Source organism: Tigriopus californicus, chromosome 3 (assembly GCF_007210705.1).
Source record: "Tigriopus californicus strain San Diego chromosome 3, Tcal_SD_v2.1, whole genome shotgun sequence".
NCBI lineage: Eukaryota > Metazoa > Arthropoda > Copepoda > Harpacticoida > Harpacticidae > Tigriopus > Tigriopus californicus.
In genome coordinates this window covers 11357428-11376257 of record NC_081442.1, presented here as the reverse complement: position 1 = coordinate 11376257, position 18830 = coordinate 11357428, and the positions used below count along the sequence as shown (strand labels likewise).

Genomic DNA, 18830 nt, shown 5'->3' with positions numbered 1-18830 from the left:
CAAGGAATGTGTGATAATCCAAAAAAATTAAGTTGTCAGAATATCTATTAGTGCCAGGTGAGTATAATCCCAAAATGTACACAAAATAATTACAGGAACACTGAAATGTTCAAATGCTTAAGTTTGATAAGAACTAAAATTGATCAGTTTGAAACCCTCCAAGATGCTTTTTCTATCGAGTCGTCCAACAATCTAATTTTGCAGGGGAATAAGAAATGAATGTATGCCCAGTTTCACTCAAGCTTACAGATCAAGCAGCCATGCCAACAATTTATTGTTTATATAAAAAAGTAATTGCTGTTGCTCATTAAAATGTGATGCATTCTAACTTCTTGCAACCCTTGCTATCAAAGGAAAGTTGCTATGTTGAAAAGTTGGATTTGTATCACTTTTTTCTTCACTCTTTTGCCAATTTCGTCACCTTTCATCGTTATTTTGATCACATAACAATGACGTTTCATGCCTAAAATCATCACTTTCGAATCCGCCCTCTAATCATGATACTGATCAGCCAAAAGAACTATTGACAAACCCTTATTGAACGACTTGATTCCACGTTTGATGGAGGTTTCCCAAAGACATATTTTATACTTTTGTTCATTCAGATTGAACAACGAGATGAATTACAACGTTCACCTTTTGGTGGATGATCAAAATTGGCAGCAATTTACGACCAATTTTCGACCAATTTTGAAACTTCAAGCGGTCGTTGGTACTAATATAAAAAAGGAAAATGTGGATTTAATCGCTTCGTAGAAATTTATTAACTGGCATTTCCTTCTTTTTTGACGCCGAAGTTGCCCAAGGTTAAGGCTAATGATTAGAGGGCAGAAAAATAAGGTGTTACAAGTTACTGAGCATTGGATGCAAGGTGTCATTTTCCCTTCTGTAACACGGTGAGATCACAACACTCAAAGAAAATCTCTTTTTAGTCGAAAAAGGCTGTTTCTGGACTTACTTTTCCTACGCACCTATTTTCTTTTTTTGCAATAGACTGTTTGAAACCTTAAAACCCAAGATACAATGCGCAATGTTAGGCAAAATACTATTTTTAGTGCCTGTAACGTTTTGAAAAGTACCCTAGGGACTTACCAAAATTTGTCCTGATATCGCCAGACAGCTGCTACTTAAAGGAGTCAATAAGTTGTCTTACTCAAAGGACGTACTCCATGAGCTGGTCTTTTTTCATTCGGAGTGATTTTTAGCGCTAAATCTGCATACATCAAACTTCAATCTAGTCTGCCCAATTGATCAGAATGTAATCTTGGTTTTTGTGAGCTGTCGGAATGTAAACCATTTTTTCTGCAGCAAAAGCAACTTATTTGGCGAGAAATTTGATTAAGCAACACATATTAAAAAATAAGATAATTTGAAAATAACCTTGCCTAATACTCCGGCTTTCTGCATTAGCTTGGATTTTCATTTCAATCTTTATCTAGAATTGATTGCAAATTTCGAATATGGTAACTTTTTCTAGTTTTGCTGAAAGATAGAGCCTGAATAGCCCCAGGGTCCTCAGGGACCTTTTGCAATGGTCACTAAAGTAGACCATGGGTATGTTTTTCTTTAAAAGCAATGCTTAACAATTGAACCAAAATTTCCCGCCTCTAGAATTTGGAATAAAAAAACGCCATGAAGAATGAAATGTGAAATTTCTGTACTCTAGTCTCATGAACGTCGCGTTTTCTGAATTAGTACGATTGTCCTGTAATCATTAGGGGTATTTTTGCTAGACACGTACACTTCGTCATGGAAGAAGGCTGGTTAGCGCAGAACGTACCCTGTGCGTAACCATGCGATTATTAAATTCCAATGACGAAAAGTATTCTCGCAATGGATATCTAAATTTGCTTTTGGAATCAACACTGCCCAGGATTATTTTAGCAAATGCCATTCTTTTTATATCATTTTATATGAAAAACAGTTGGGTGAGGCAGAGTTTAATTATAAGTTGGAGAAGCTTGAAAAAATAATTGATTTAATTGAAACAAAGTCATATCCACCTGCGATGAACCCTGTTTTTCATGACACAGTTTCCGGGTTGGAAGAAAAATGCTTCAAGGATTCCTACTTAGGGTTAATGGAAAAAACTGTTGACTAATAACCACCACAATAACAAGCCAAATAGTGCCAAAGTAGTTGTCAATCAGCACTTCGCGTGTAAAGGTGTGAAATTCGTTCTCCTTCTTGTGACTTGTTAAACTTTACAAGATGAGGCTTCTAGTATCTATCAATGTTTATCTCTGGGTAAGAATGGTATCTAATTTGAACAAAACTTTTGATGATGTTACTCTTAGCCTTAGTATTTACAACCATTTAACAAAGTCAAGTTCGGATTCGAGTCTCCAAGTCAGAAGCGACTTTTTTTTTAATTTGAACGAGAAACAGATGAATTTGAGTAAAAATATGTGACCGAAGCTTTAGCCAATTGGCAAGCAATATAGTTGAATATTTACCTCAACGTTAGTCATTGTAGCTCGCCAATCGCTAAAACTCATTCAACATCGTACTCATTTCCGAATCTCTTTTTTTTGGTTTGTGTTTTCACGGGCTTTTCTAACCGCTACAGGGACTGTAATCCCCAGTACTATTAAAATGAAAGGTTATAATTCGTCTAATTATTACTTTTCAATTTTTATATGATATTTGTCTTCCAACGAATTTGAGTTGGCAGACCGAGCTAGTCCTTGAATGTAGGGATGATTTGGAATGCTATCTAAAAATTTGTCCAAGTCTGACTTGAAAGATGCTACCGGATCAACAAGGCCTACGTGTTCCCTACGAATATTAGAGGGAATCAAATTAAACAATGAAGAAGCCCGAGAAAGAAGAGATGTGGACTTCTTGTTCGAACTAGCCTGGATTCTCGAAGGCTTGAAGGTGCTCTCAATACGCACATTAAGCCTCTACGGTCACTGCAATTGACCCTAAATCCTGAGTTGGGACAAAGCTCATGGATGCTTTTGAAAACGTACAATATCAGATACCTTTCGTACCTTCTCTGAGTACTGTACANGGTTGGGACAAAGCTCATGGATGCTTTTGAAAACGTACAATATCAGATACCTTTCGTACCTTCTCTGAGTACTGTACAATCCCAACCTTTCTAACCTCTCCCCATAAGAGAGCTCTCTCATATCCTCAATGTTCCTAGAAAAACATCTTTGGACTTGCTCGACCTTTTGCCATCAATCCAATTTTTTTAGCTAAAGGAATGAATTTTATTTTGATGCAAAGCTCATGCATATTTAATTGCGTTTGGGTGGATTTAATGTGGTGTTTTTAGCGTGAAAAACAGGTAGGCCGTTTCTGATGGTTTTACGACCTTTCATCAAGTTGCTGTAAAATATGGGGTAAATTCCTCGACCTAATGAATAAATTGCTGTGCATATAATTATGTCGTTGTGACGGATGGAAAATATATAAGAAGTAATTTTCGTGCATCAAGAAGCTAATCAGGAGTACGAATGATGCTAATCTGAATTCTTTTTGCATTTTTTTCCCAAGTGTAAAGTCGCATGGGCAAATTTAGGAGTTGATCTGTTAGCTATTTTTTGGCCACTTGAATCAAAATGAATTTAAAAACCTTTATTCAAGGGTTGGGCAGATCTGTTAACTCAAATTTGCACGTGGAAGAGAAATATTAGTTACGATTTTAAATATTGCGTCTTGCTTGCTGGTTGTATAAGTTAAAAAGGTCACAAGAATTAACAAATAATATGTGCTTATTTCCAGACAATCAGCCTTCTTCAAGGCCAACAAGTTCCAGTGTCGCCAGAAAAGTGGCAAGTGGCCATTGTCCATAGCCAACTGGGATATCGGATCTGCGGAGCCTCTTTGGTCAATGAGCAGTTCCTCATAACAGCTGCTAGTTGTGTTCACCAACACAATGCCGAGGATCTGGTGGTCATTTTGGAACAAGATTTCGAACGACATCGAGTGGCCGCTCTTTTGCCCCGAATCAATCCGAATCTGTTCAAGAGATCCCGGATCAGTCGGAGTGAAGTGCATCCGGATTTCAACGCCGAGAACGGGGATAATGACATTGCAGTTCTCGAACTGGCCCAAGCCATAACATACTCTGATAAAATTGGGCCTATTTGCTTGCCAGATAAGGCGATGGACTCGTTCTTTGGCATGATGGCAACTCAAGGGTTAGTAGAATTCAATTTGATTCTATTAGAACTCTATATAAATTCAACAATATATGGAAATGTGGAAAAGGACGGTATGAAAGCGGTAATTGGTGGCAAAGCTCATGAAAATGATCAGTCAGCATTGATTTTGTGCGGTATGAGGCCCAATATATTTTAGAATCATGCACTAGTGAAGGTTGCTCTTGATCTAAGCCTAACTCAGGACAGATGGTTCATTCTTGAGGTCAAAATGTTAACTCGCATCTCTTTAAAAACCAACTGATGATATTCAGCCTATTTTGGCAAAGTTTTCCGATTATATAATTTTCATTTAGTCTTGGGTAATGCGACTAGTAACTTATAAGCAATACTTGAGCAAAAAGTTGGCACAATTCTATATTTCAACTAGATGAATCCAGGGTCCATAGTTCTATCCATTAACTCAGTGGGAGTGGTAGTGGACCACTGTTTATCACTTGTCACTCAATAGCATAATTATTATTTTTTCTAAACCGAGGATTTTGACCCTTCGCGTTGAATTTGTTCAATCCGCTTTGAAAATTGAAAACAAAAAGATTGGCAATGAGCTGAACAATTTGATTTGAAAGATGCCCATAAACACAAGATCACGATACATCTTTTTGTGTTGAAGAAACTTTTGTAGTATCCCAGCTTTTTGCTCTACCCCGGCAAATCCACCCATCTTGATTTGATTTCATTCTAATCTAGGGGATGGGGCGTGCCTCCGGTGGCTTTCGGGCCCAACCCATGGCCTTTGGCGAAACAGAACCTAAAAATCCTACGCCACACGGATTGTGGGGATCAACGACGGATTTGTGCCAAGACCGGAGTCCTTCAATACCGAGAGTGCCAAGGCGACAAAGGAGGTGTGTGTGTGTGTGTTAAAAAAATAACCTTACAAGTCATTCCCCTTGAACTCGTGTTCATCTGGATTTTCTTGTTCCAGGTTCATTGCACACCTATTTCAACCTTTATCAGCCAATTCTGATCGGCATCGTTCCCAAAGTGAAGACCTGTCCAATCGGAGACGAAATGGCCACCTACACTCGCATTACGCCTTACTTGGATTGGATCCACGAAAACATGCATGGAGTGCTCTCATGTGTTCCCTATCGAACTTGATCCACTTTATCTCACAAACTTCTAGTCACGGCATGGCATTCTAAGAATGAGGCTTACGCAGTACAAATCTAATCTCGACATTAGGGTTCTTTATTTGAAAACATGTTCGGTTAAGCATAGGGGATCGGTCGGAGCAGAGTCTGCCTTTCTATGATAGTTAAATATTAGAATTTCGAATATTTGGTCTTTGTTATGATGCGGGGACAGGCTATACAAGGACCTGAGGATGAGCAAACAGTGATGGTTTTGTCAGAGAGCGAGAGAAGATGAGAAGCGGGTTCATTCGCATTCCTCACTCCAAGAAACGGCGGACAGACTGTCCGACATGAGGTTGCTCTCTCCCGGAGACATGGAGCACTCCTCATCGCCCGAAGATTCGTTGAACTCGCTTGGATCCTCGGGATCGGCCATCATGGACTCACCTCCGGAATCTTTGGGTTGCGGACAGAACAGATTCTGCAAGTCGTAGCTAGGTAAAGAGCAATTCATTGGATTCTTCCGGATCTGTTGTACTTGATGAGCCACAAAAATCTGGCTCACCTCCTCCACGGTCTCTTCGGGAGAACTGAGGCCGCCTTCAGAGTTTTGAGGTTGATCCTCGATTTCGATCTCACTGGAGCTCGAGATCTCGGACCCGATGTCGTCAAAGTCTCCGCTAATGTTCACCGGATCGGGTGTGGTGGGGGTCATGATCATCATGGATTGGGGGGATTGGCCTTCGATGGGTTCGGAGCTCTCGCGAACAGGCTCGAAGGTGTGTACGGCCTTTTTGCGACTCAAGGCCAGATGATCGGGCATGTGGACGTTCTCCATGGACCTGGAGGCGGATTTGGGGGATATCTTTCGACTCAGGTTGGGACTGGGAGTGTAGCAAGGTGGGAACACGCCCATTAGTTCGTCGTACTCGAGCTTCCAGGCCACGGACTCGGTTTTCTTAACAACCTCGAGGACGCGAGGTGAGTCGGGTACGGAGTCGGAGGCTGCGGCCTCCATGCCCGCAGCACACGCCCTCCCTTGGTTCGGGAGTGAACGGGGGTCGAACACGTCGAAGTCGGCCCCGGAATCGGCGGAACTGGCCGAAGACTCTGAGATGGGACCGTACTCGGAGGTGTGAAGTTGGAAGGGTCGGTTGGTGATTCTGGAATGGTCGGAGAACAAGTTAGCTACAAGACTTCAAAGCGACTTCAGGGTCAAACTTGACGAGCCTGCCGGTTACGTACCTTCCCATGAACGGTGGCAATGACTTGCTACATCCTTCTGTGAAACTGCAGGATAGTTTGTTCAAGCCTTCATAATGCTCCGACAAGGAGGATTGACCTGAGCTTGGTCCTAGAGAGGGATGTAGTATGATGGTTGCATGTGTGAAAAATGACGTTTTAGAAACAATGGTTGGTTTAGAAACCTGGCTAGTCAAGGGTAAGCGATAGGTAGGTGAAGCAAAAAATAACTCAAGGTAATTCAGGGAAGGCATTTTTCTGACCACGAGGACAAAAGATTGAAAGTTCAAGAATTGAATCACGTTGTCCAGCATTTTCTTTCTCAAGAACACAGAGAGAGGCACGAAAAGAAGAAGGATCAAAAACCACGACATTCTTTGCCATATGCGTACAGGACTAGATAAAACTTCTGATTTATGGCTAAATTTAATGACTGTGTGTCCTTTCACCAAAAATTATCAATTCATCAAAATCTTCCCTTTTTGGTACTCATCTTCTGTCGACAAATAAATTCATCATCTCATATTCTCATGATGTTTTCTTCGCTCTTGAAACTCATCATTGACGTTGTGAATTGGACCTAAGTTATCAAGTCAGGGATATCGCTCTCTAGTCATTTACCCTCTTTGCTCTATTGGACTTGATGAGACTTGATTTCAAATTGGCATGTCAAAAATGTCCTAACATTCATCCAATCTTCCGGATCTCAGTCGAGTCCATTTCTTCCAAGCACTCCAAGCTAAACCTTGAGAAAAACCCGAGTCAAGTTCTCATTACCTTCGACGGTGCTTAACGATAAGCCATCCATGCTCTGTCGGATCTTCCAATGGAGCTCCTCGTTCTCCATGGACAATCGCTTCTTTTCACAGGATTCTCGCTCAATGTTCGAGTACAATTTGCGGTTTTCCGCCGACAATTTCCTGCAAGCCGAAAGTTCAACCAAAGAATTAGAGGTTGCGAGAGAGTAGCTCCAAACTTTCCCGTACCTTTCGACATTCGTTTTCTTAGCCACTTGAGCCTTCAAATCCTCGACAATCGCGCTGGCCTTGCTCAATTCCAATCTCACACGATCAAATTCCTCCAGCTTCTCTTCAAGTCTAACTTTCTCGTTCCGTAGAACATGGACCTCACGAGTTTTGAGCTCAAGGACGGCCTTCAATGATTCAGCCTCAGCGTTCACCTTTTCGATCTTGTTATGAACAGCTTGCAATTGAAGATCACCCTTGTTCTTAGCCCTGGAGAGAGCTTCATGTTCCTTGATCTCATTTTGCAGGGTATGGATCTGGTCTTCCAATGATCGTTTGCTTTCTTGCCATTTCTCTTCTTTGCTTTGCCACAACAGGTCAACCTGCAATGGAATGGATTTCACTTGAATCAACAATGCTCAGCTCCCTCAGTGAAATGGCAAGGTACCTTTCGCATCTCTTCTTGCTTCTCCTCCAATGACGATAGAAGTTTTTCCTGCCATTTGGCCTCCAGTTCTTCCAATTGAGCCTTGAACTGATTTTGATGGCCTTTAATCTCATGCTCGTGTCGTTCATCTTGTTCGGTGAGATCGTTGATTCGAGTCTCGATGATATGTTCAATGGCCTCTTTATGTTCTTGTTGAGCTAAATAGGGCAATGCAAGAGCAGATGTTAGAAACTTGCAATACATTGAATAATGTAATGTAAAATCTTTGCATAACGATTTCTTTTAGTTCAATTATTATTTTTCCTTTACACATTTTTGTGAGTATAAATAAAAGCATTTTTTGTCTAATCTTAAAAAGGAGCGCCAAACGCTCAATTTTCAGACGCAATGTTAGTCCAGAAACATTAAGCGATTTAATATAATAAGTGACAATTTGTAAAGGCAAACATTTGGGCTCGATATATCAGTTCCAGCCCGTTATCAATAAAACATCAAAGGAAGCAAATAAAATTAAAAAAAAAATAAAAAAAATATTTGACAGAACTTCAATTCCAAATAAGATCTCATTTTCTGGCTTCCCACTCTGTTCAGTTCTCGGCAATGTTAACGAAGTTTTAGTATGTCAGGCTTCTTTTCTTGTGATGGTCACACCTTTTTCGAGTAGGGTTCGATGTTGCTGTTTGACCTTGGCCACTTTCGAGTCAAACTCTTGGATTAGTAGGTCAGTATTGGCCTTCTGTTGGTTGGTCTCTTGTCGGAAGGTGTCCAAATCATGCGCTCTTTGGTTAGTCAATTGCACTGCAAGTCCCATGTGACAAAAATCGAGGTTACTCCGGTTAATCAAGTCAGCAACATCATTCGCGTGTATTTCATCAATCTCACCGAAATCCTTCTCTCGACCCTCCAATCTCGATTTCAGGTCCTCCAATTGTTGTCGCAACACGGGGGCCTCCAATCCACCGATCTGAAGCATAAAACAGTAAGTTTGTTTGAAGAGATTTCCATTTTGGGGCAAGTTGGCAACACTTTGAACGATGGTTTGTTATTTGAAATTAAGAGACCATTTCAATAAAAAGGACTCACTTCTAGGTCTGTTTGTTCAGAAAAGTTCAATAGCACACTTTGGACTAAAGGGCACTTGTCTGGATCAAGCTTTCTGATTAAAAACATAACTATTACTACACTACTGTGGTCGCATTAGATATTCACATTTTGATAGGTAAGTAATATTCAACTCGCCAAGATAACCAAAAAGAAAGGCTCGTTTGTACACGGTGTCTTCTTATGATTATTTGGACTTGGCATGGCACGGAGCTATTACGATTAAGAAATAAGAATTCTCGTTATTAATTGAATGAGAACGAGATTTTCATTTGCCCACACAATTTTGCTGGCAAATACAAAGCACAATGTCCATTCTTCTGGGGCACGCACTTCATGCCAAATAAGCTCCTCCAAATTCTTACCTTATTAGCGAGATAATCGAAAGTGATGGAGAGTGCATCGAAAGCTTTGGCGTTGTGTCTGACTTGGGACCTGAGGTTCTGGATTTCCCGTTCTTTGGCTTCCACTGAGGAGAACTCGGATCCCACTTTGACTAGATCTGGTTGGTGATATCGGGTGGCAGTGGCAGTGGTGGTGGTGGAACTGCTTCTGTTTTGAATTCGATCTGCAATCAAAACGAAACGGCGCACATCAAAAAATTAAGGTCGTGGACGGAGTGGTTGGGCTTGACTAACCAAGAGACAAAGGATGGACCACCACCACCCGCTTCACTAATTCTCATTAGCAGATCTAACTGTCGCATTTCGCGCTTGGATTTCTCGCCATTGGTCATTAGAGAGAATGGCAATAAATTGATGGCCACACCAGGCGACACTGACAAGACAGGATTCAATTTATGACTCTTCCAACGCGACAATCATCAAATTGGATCTCTTGGCTCAAGATTCAATTTACTGACAACATTGCTTTCGATCAGCCGTACAAAAAGTGGAATGAACTAAAAAAATATCGGCGCCATCTCCTTATCTTTTGATAAACAAAAACGAAGCGCCAGATCCGCCCTGTAAACCTCCCACTCCTCTCATCGTTTTGAGGGGAGCATCAGCCAAAAAGTGCATAATTCATGACCTCTTGAACAAGATTCTTCGTGTACGAGGGGTAGACGTGTCAAACTTTCCACACTCAAAATTATATGTTTATCTATATATTTCCTTGAAAAATTTGGTCATTTTTTGGTGTGTTATCGTCTCTTCTCTTATTTACATCAGAGTCATTTTCTATGTAACATGCTAGAAGAAGATTAGTTACTCAAAAGCTCTGCCGTTTAAGTTTGAAAAAAAAAGAAAACCATTGGCGAGGATAGTCATCTCACTTTGTTATTAGGAATTTTAGAGCGATAGAGCCCATTTGAACTTGTTTTACTTTGAGTTTATTTAGGGACGGATTCAAATACCACGGTTTTTGTGGACTTCTAAACCGGATTACAATCGTCAGCAATATGCAAATACAATATTCAAAATCAGTCAATCCTGATCTTTATACTTTCATAACATCTGCCCTGGCCCTTGAGTATAGTTTTGCTCTGGAATTTTGTTCAAGAACTTGTCCACGTCTGTCTTAAAATCTGCTAAAGGCTCATCGTTTACTTTTATTCTCTACGAATATTTGAGGGAAGCAACTTGAACAATAAAGGCGCCAGAGCAAGGAGAGAAGAAGCATAGGTCTGGATCCCAGAGGGTTTGAGAGGGCTCGCAGAATTCATTCTTACGTAACATATAATCACAAAAATCGGAATTGACGCTTCACAATATCAATGTGTAAGGCAACCAAGATCTCAGGTGATGAAAATCCCAGTTCTGTCTGGAACCCTCCTTGTGTATGTTCACGCTCATAAAATTAAGCTTCCACAGAACAAAGACAACTTGATGAGAGGGTGGAACAAAAGCGTTATTGATGAAAGACGAAAGCAGTGGGCATAAGTGACCTGGTTAACACACGTGCGTTCGTATTCAAGGGTATAAAAACTGTCAGCTGACTCTCGACTTCTCCTTTGAGTCCGGATTCTTGCCTCATTCCCTTTGGACAGTTGTAAGGCTTCATAATTATCTAGAAAACATGATCGAGAAACTAGGACGAGAGTGGACGTTCTATGGCTTTACAGTAAGTACGAATTGTCTAGTGCGCTGTTGAGACATGCAAATTACGCGCAGAGGGATGAAAGCGATCAACGAGCTAGGGTGTGTCTGATTTGACCCACTCGCTCAGTGGAGTGTGACTCTTCATTTCTGGGATTTGCAACGACTTCATCCAAGTAAAGACAGAGCGAAGTGGAGAAAGAGAGCAAAGAGAGCACTCAGATGAAGAGATAGATACTCATCTCCTTCAATTAAACGCTTCTCCAAAGACGAAACCGTAACAAACGAAACATTGACCTTGTCTGGAAATCAGAATTGGGTCGAGTTTCGTCTTTAAATGACGTTGTTCAGGTCTACATTTATATCTAGTCGAGATGTCAATTTGCATGGTTTAGGACAAGAGCCTCAAGTTTCCCGTGTTTGTCAATCCAATTGTGGATGGAATTAAATTCGAAGTCAACTTTTGAATGCCTCCCAAAACAATTGAATCTAGTTAATTTTAACGAAATACTGAAGTAATTGACAACCGTAAAATGAAGATTTATCAGGGTTTTTAACATAGACGCATGCCCATCATAAAAAAATTGACGCAGTTGTCTTGCAATAATCAAAACAATTATTTGCAAAAATGTGATGGTACAAGCTTGATGGATCATTCCATCTAAAATTAAGTAAGTAACCATCACAAAACTCATTTTTTCAGTACTTAAATCAAACTCAAAAAACATCGACACAAGTGTTCCATCCAATGAAGAACAATATTACTTAATAAATAACCAATTTCGTTCACGTTCTTACGAACGATGTTCGTTGTTCTTTAAAATCTGAAATGCATTTGCTTGGCAGATAAGTGGGCAGGAACTTATAAAAAGTGCCTTGAAAGTGGTTTGTGAAAGTAGTATTTCTAGAAAATTGGATGTAGTAGCACTTCAAACGAAATCCATCGATCAAGCAAATTAGACTTGGCGAATGAAAAAAAAGGACAGTTTTTCTCTGTGCCCCAAAACACCTCATGTCTCAAACACTTTGAATAACAGAACTGTCATATGGACCCAAGACACTGAATTTGAGCGATGGTCAGTTCATGATGAAACAGACATTTTTCTCAAGGCTTCCATTTTCAAAGCGTTTCTCAAAGCTAAAAAGCCACGTCAAATTTTCTATTTGGTCGCATCACCATGATGATAAGATGAGAATATTCAATATTTGATGAAAGACTCTCTAATTACACACTGCAGTCTCAATAGCCGTTCAACAAAGCCTTACACATTACGTAAGACTTGATCATTGTCAAAGACTTGTACAAAGGGAGAAAAATTCCCAGGCACAAGCCAATTGAAATACCGTCTGCCTCGGGTTTGAATGAGTGATGCCATCCTCACTCTCAGCTAGAATTCCTGCTATCTTGCAAGCATCATGTACGTACAGTACACTTGTTACACTTGCTACACTTGGCTGTGATGCAATAAACCCTCTGGGAAATCTCAGTAGGAATGACAGTCGCTAACTGCGGCCACCAAATGTGAATCTAAAATCTTTTCATAGTACTGGGCCCAACCCTTCTCTCAATGAAACCAACAGGTTTCTTCCAACGACCTTCAAACTGAGCATTGATTCAAACTTTTGAGTTTGACCCTCGACTTGTTGGGGAAAAGAATGCCTTCAGATTTTTTTTCCAAGATCAACTCAAAGGCCTCGGGGAGTCTACTCGATGGTTTAAGATTTGGTCTGATAGGGGATCGCTTCTAAGTTTACACGGTGCAACCAATCACATTCAAGGCTGAAATATTAAAGACACGGGTACCTAAAAAAGCAACATCAGTGTATCCTTTACATACTAATATCACTTGTTTTTGGCTCGTCAACATTCTGAATTCATGGACCTTTTTTTTACTTTTTTTTTGAAATCTTCTCAAACCCTCCCTCATTTATCAGTTTCACACACCAAGTTTTTCCCTGATGTATTTTGAAATATCACCTTTACTTCGAAGCATTTTTTATATATATGTGCAAATAGCATTCAATATTTTTTTTTCAATAAATTCAAATTCGAAAATCTTTTTAGTTTGTAGGTCGAGCTTTTGCACCATGTGATTGCGTCTGCACTAATTCCGGCTTAGATATGGCTTATTTTGTTTCTTCTCGGCACCAATTTCATAGCAATCTAATATTAGGAATGGTCAATTTAAGAATCCCAACAGTTATCCTCCTTCCGCACATGATCTGTTATTCAAAACATGCACAAGGTTAACTATTTCTCAAACTAGCAAACCTCAAAATCCATTAAAGAGATCGTCGTATCAAAATGTCACGTGGTGCTGCTTAAGGTCATCGAGGGAAGAAGAAAAAAAAGAGCTCCACATGCATTTGGTATCTCTGAGATAACCCTCAAGACAAACTGGTTGTATTTAGCTTGGCCTCAGACCAATCTCCGGCGAGAGAATCTCGTCGCATTCATGGAGACGAGAGAAGGTACCCTACCTTTGGAATTGTCCTTGGACTTTTTGGCTCCAACACGACCACTATTAACAGGATTGGTTGCGTTGTTGGTGTTGCTACTCGGGGAAATCTTCCTCGTTCTCGAGACGCCATTGCTAGTTTGACCACTAGTATTGGATCTGAGATCTGGAACATAACAGAAGATTTTTTGGGCGTTAGATCGATGACTCTCGATGACAAAGAGTTTCCTGCGAAGCAAAAGAATGAACAGCGGCTGTGTCATATTTTTCAGGGCCGCATAATATATGACAATTGGTCATTGGCGAGGTACTGTATAAACGTTTGTGTTGATGACTTCATCAAGTGAAGTTGACGTCTCTTTTACAATAAATACATTCGAAATTATGTGGCTAAAATGGACGAACCAGGTTGTGATGTTCAAGTTGATGTACAGCCCACATATAACAAATTAAGACAATAACCTTGTCTCGAAATACTGTCAAGCATGATGATAACTACAAAACGCAAAAAATTGAAGCAAGCAAATTCAAAATCTACAAGTTTCAACTCCATGCACAATATTTCTTAATACTTGTGAAACCATGGTAATGAAAATTTTCCTCTACATAGGTACAATAAGTATGATCTGAACTACTTCGCCCCCTAGATGTGGCGGTAACATGCATGAACAAGGTTAATCCCAAGTTTGAAAAAATATCATCCACTTTCACGCCAATCTATGCTGAAGATTTTGAGCTTCTTTCAACCCATCATTTATTCCTCTTACTTCAAAGTTAAGACCCACCTAATTATTCGACAGCATGCCAGTCCGTTCAAATCCTTATAAATTTATTCGTGAAGCCTTTGAAACGAAGTCCTTTATTAGGCCAAGGTCTCGCTCGGTGTTTCAATACACGTCTAACTTTACATTCATTTCTGAGGCGTCGTATCGATTTCCAATTCATAATATGGCGCATGTCACGTGAAACATCCAACTTGTCGCTCGTTTCCCCTCGGAATTGATTATGCCATGTACGAGTTTGCACTCGTACATTTACACTTGCCTTGAACTAAATACCTCTTGATTAGCACAGACCCCCGAGTCATGAAAAATTGAACCCAGTACAGTAGGAGCCTCGCAAGTGAAGCAAATGACGATAGGAAACTCGTCCACGATCAAGGGCAGGGGGAGGGGGGGCAGAAAGGCAGAAGGGCAGGAGGTTTGGAGGTTGGAAGTTGATGCTACAATAACATTGGGGAACCAGTTTGGATCCCTGCGATGGGCGACCTTTTTCTTCAAGTTGGACAGATTTCGATTTTTCAATGCGTGTTTGATGGCAATCTCGAGACTCTGAGAAGGGCAAGTCAAGTCCAAAAATGACTTCATATCTCGTCGTCACTTGTCACGAATGGAAACTCAAGATGAAGATAATGTTTTGTCTGCAGAACTCCAATCCACATTTGGTGTCTTTCATCCCCACCCCTTCTTCGTTTCCCAACCCTCTGAGCAAAATAGAGCGACAGAGTAAAAATAAAAAGACTGAATTAGGGTGTAGCCCTTGAAATCTGATTTCAACATTCTGAACAAGACAGGCTTGGAGGAGATATCATAAATCTATGAAAACCTTTGGAGATAGCTGGACCTGGATCATTCCAACAAAGCCGGCGATATGTAGGCAAGTTATTTCGAAACATGTAAAGTTCAACGACGAGCTTCATGGTTTCCAGGTTTGTCAGGAAACAAAGGGCGCCATTTTGAATGAATATGGCGGCTCTTCCCTTCCAATGGAACCTCCGAGGCTTTCAAGCATGACAAAACGTCTGATATAAACACATCCCAATTGAGATCAACAGAATCCAGGGAGTGTTAGCTGTTTAATAAGCAATTCATTTGGTCCATGTGAAGTGAGCCGTATCCGCAGAACTACCAAAAACAAACATGATCTCATGCCTGAAATGGCAATTGCTTCATGTGTAACTGATTGCATCGCTCAAAAGCTCGAGCTTTGCCCGGAAGATCAACCAATTCAAAGAAGTTTTGACAACAAACTCCATAATGCACTCTCTATCCACTCTCTCGGTTCAGTGACTAGGTTCGACAATTCAGAGCTTCTTTGGGTTTAAAGGGCCATTGTGGCGCAGGATTTTGAGCAATTCAAACAAAACACCAGGAAATGAGTCAGAGGCAGAGAACCTCAACCTCTTCGTGATCATCATGCTTCTATCCTCCTACAAAGGCTCAGGGGCTGAATGGAGATGGAAGAAATAATAATAATAATGATCCCGTGGTGTTCGTTATGTGTCGAGATGGATGTCCGCTCAATCCCCGGCCCTCCAAATGGGGAGAAGCGAAAAAAGATCGATAATTGGCGATCCCGTTCAACCCCTGCCAAGTGGAGGACATGAGCAACATACCATATTTCTTGCTTCTTCAACCCAGGTTTGAAGAATTTGAGCACCGACCGTTCAAGCAAATGCATATTTGAATGGCAAAAAAAAGTCATGAGAAAATTTGCCATGCACTCTTTTGCCAGTCGTAAAGTTAATGGAGCTGGGAAACACACGTCCATAAATCAATGCCTCAAGAACAAACCATTTTTCTTTTTGGCAATATGGGCAGAAACAGAGTTTGGCCGATTATTTGTTATTTGGTCGACTCATTCTTTGCTTCAGTACAACGTTGTCGACACCCGATGAATTCATTATCGCAAACTGTGATGAAAGAAGCATGCACAAAGATTTTATTGAGCTATGTTGTTTCAACAAAACCTTAAGCTCACTCAATGAAAATTAATCAATAACCACAGGAACGCCATTCCATCATGCACTATACAATAAACAGCTTTCCTAATTACAGTGGAGTGATCAATCATCCTTTAAAACATGTAGCGAAGAGACTCTACCTTTGGTTTTGACGGTGATGGTGGAGCTGTGCGAGTTTTTCGCGTTGTTACTGGTCACCCTGTCACTTGGTTTGGCACTTTTGGCCGATTTCACACTGGTCACACTCTGCTCACGATTGTTCTTCGCATGGAGCAGAGGGCGGGCAGAAGAGGCAGACACTTTCCTAATGGCTGGATTGCTGGAACGCAAACCAGTCCCGCCCAATCTGTGGAGATCCCTCTCGGGGGTCAGGGATTTCACTTGCCTCTCATAGGTTGGCGTGGTGGTGGGCGTGTTAGAACCTGTGGAAGACGACGTAGAGTTCAGCTTAACGCGTTGCTGAGTGGGCAGCACCAAACTGGCCCTGTATAGGTTGGGTGAGTTTTCTTTGGAGGAAGATTCACTGCGTTTCTGACGAAACCTCTCTGCCGGATTGGAACGGGTTATAGTCTTGGGTAAAGGGAGCGATGAGGGTCGAACTGAGGTGGCCACGGACATATTGGTGGTTTATGCTCATGCCCTCATTGTTCACAGACTGGATAATGGCACATTTTTACTTCTAATCTTCCAACTGAACGAGGGATGAGGGTATAAGTATCTTCGGGAGGTCTGAGACAAAGGGGAATATCCCAATCTGGAGACACAAGTGTGCCTGCATGTTGCCAAGACTCCTAAGACCGCCCGCATTCTATTGTCTACGTATGCCAGGGATGAAACACTTGATATGGATCACAAATACAAATAAAGCCCAGCAAAGAAAGAGCCATACATAGTACATGAATCTGTCTTCGAGCACTCCCCCACTAGCCTTGTCCCCGATCTGGGCTCGGATTTGCCAAGTGAAACGACAGATAGTTGGAATATTTGAGCGGAAGCAAAAATCTTCCATTCCGAGCTTATTTTGACTGGATAAAATATTCGACGGATGACATCTATTAATTGAATCTTGAATTGCAGGAACTTGTATCCGTCAGGTTCAGCTGTTGAACAAGAATGAAAATCCAAGAGCTCCAATGTAGCACTTTATGAGACGTGCCTAAGTCGACTTTGAACGAGATTTACGGCAAGCTACACTCACTTTGCAAGATTCGTCTCTGACTAAAGCGTCATATACCCACATTCTGAGGGGAAATAATGAACTAGCAGACCCCTGTCACTACATACTTGCGAAGGCCGAGAGCATTTTAGACGGTCCATGGAGTCCTAACTTAACGTTGTGGGCAATGTCAATAGATTTCGAAGCCAAGCTCCACTTTGTTGAGTGGTGTCTAAGTAAATAAAACTGTTTTTACTTCAACAACCATGCACTCCACAACTTGAAACTGAAGAATCAAAGCACCACAATGCGGTGTCCTTTCAGGCAAAGAAGGGCGAAAAAACACACAAATCAGCAATGGGTCAACATTCTCGACCATTTTGACGACATAAGTAAACTTCTGACTAGGGTGGAGACATACATACTCAAGTTCTAGGCAAACACCAGATCTCACGCAACCGCTAGGGGTCTGCATGTGATGTGCATTTTTTGCAGGAAATTGTGCACGGCAAATTTCCAACGAGAAAGAGAAAACCAGGGCCAGAAGTGAAGCCAATTTATCATAGCCCGAAGTTGCTCGAGAAATCTGTTCCTCCCCCTCGCTTTGAACAATTTTCCGGCCAAAAATAAGTTTACCTTCGATAATCAGTTCGTTATGGCTCTCGTTTAGGCCCTAGGCCTTAGCCACTTTTTTCTTGATTTCTCGACAAAACTTGACTTTCAAAAAGCGCTTCAACTTTTATTGGGAGCTTACGTCTAAGACATTTTAGACAATGCTCTTTTTCAGATTGAACACATCGTTCGTAGAATTTCGTGAGAGAATCTAGAAGGTGATAAAGATGATATCTAGGTTTTCAAGGGGAAATTGTGGCGCAAATCGCCAGAGGCTTCGTAATCGAGACCATGATATGGTTGGTGACTCATACGCAGTTTCTTTTACGTCTGCTTTGAATGTGGAAGAAACAATGGAGGCAATCGATGATGATCAAGTTGGTCTGCCCTAGTTCTGGATATTGCGGAAGTAAAAATGTGGACGAGCGAACGTTACAAATCACAATTTTCGAGGATGGGGTGAAGGCAATTATTATCACAATGGATCGATTTTTCTGTGTGTATCACTTCAATAAGTAAGTCCATCACTATCCATGTCACAGGAATTGGAGGGAACGAGGTGTAAACCAAGAGCACTTATTTCTATCACAACAAGCCTCCACTAAATGTGAGTGAAAGACTCACATGTATGTAGGACGACGTACACACTAAGAGAATGACAATAGCCAACTGTTATTGCATTGTGGAACAATTTCCATCCCTCCAGCTTGAAAGAGGGCTACTACCTCGATCGAATGAGCTGGGAAACAAGCGCGCCTCAACGCCCCCCTCGCTTTGCACCGTTGGCAGCAACTTCCCTCGGTGCGAGTGT

At 41.2% G+C, this 18830-nt stretch overlaps 2 protein-coding genes across 8 annotated transcripts in view; one reads left to right on the top strand and one right to left on the bottom strand.

The window, feature by feature from the left end:
• The first annotated feature begins 2137 nt into the window (after positions 1 to 2137).
• On the top strand, positions 2138 to 5353 carry LOC131878578 (tryptase alpha/beta-1-like). The gene is made up of 4 exons (XM_059224604.1): positions 2138 to 2247; positions 3736 to 4154; positions 4866 to 5023; positions 5104 to 5353. The coding sequence occupies exons 1-4, from the start codon at positions 2212 to 2214 to the stop codon at positions 5277 to 5279; spliced, it is 789 nt and encodes a 262-aa protein (XP_059080587.1). The 5' UTR covers positions 2138 to 2211; the 3' UTR covers positions 5280 to 5353.
• The window catches only part of LOC131878575 (restin homolog), a 35045-nt gene continuing 21563 nt past the window's right edge, over positions 5349 to 18830 (bottom strand). For 3 of the 7 annotated variants that reach the window (XM_059224595.1, XM_059224594.1, XM_059224596.1), the window contains exons 5-14: positions 16392 to 16673; positions 13531 to 13674; positions 9376 to 9578; positions 8792 to 8873; positions 8561 to 8707; positions 7910 to 8106; positions 7483 to 7844; positions 7274 to 7416; positions 6500 to 6608; positions 5349 to 6417 (exon numbers count right to left, since the gene is read on the bottom strand). In XM_059224595.1, coding sequence (XP_059080578.1) covers positions 5559 to 6417; positions 6500 to 6608; positions 7274 to 7416; positions 7483 to 7844; positions 7910 to 8106; positions 8561 to 8707; positions 8792 to 8873; positions 9376 to 9578; positions 13531 to 13674; positions 16392 to 16673 — 2528 coding nt within the window. In that variant the 3' untranslated portion in view covers positions 5349 to 5558. The remainder of the gene's footprint in view (positions 6418 to 6499; positions 6609 to 7273; positions 7417 to 7482; positions 7845 to 7909; positions 8107 to 8560; positions 8708 to 8791; positions 8874 to 9375; positions 9579 to 13530; positions 13675 to 16391; positions 16674 to 18830) is intronic. The other 4 variants (XM_059224598.1, XM_059224597.1, XM_059224599.1 and 1 more) reach the window with 4 other exon arrangements.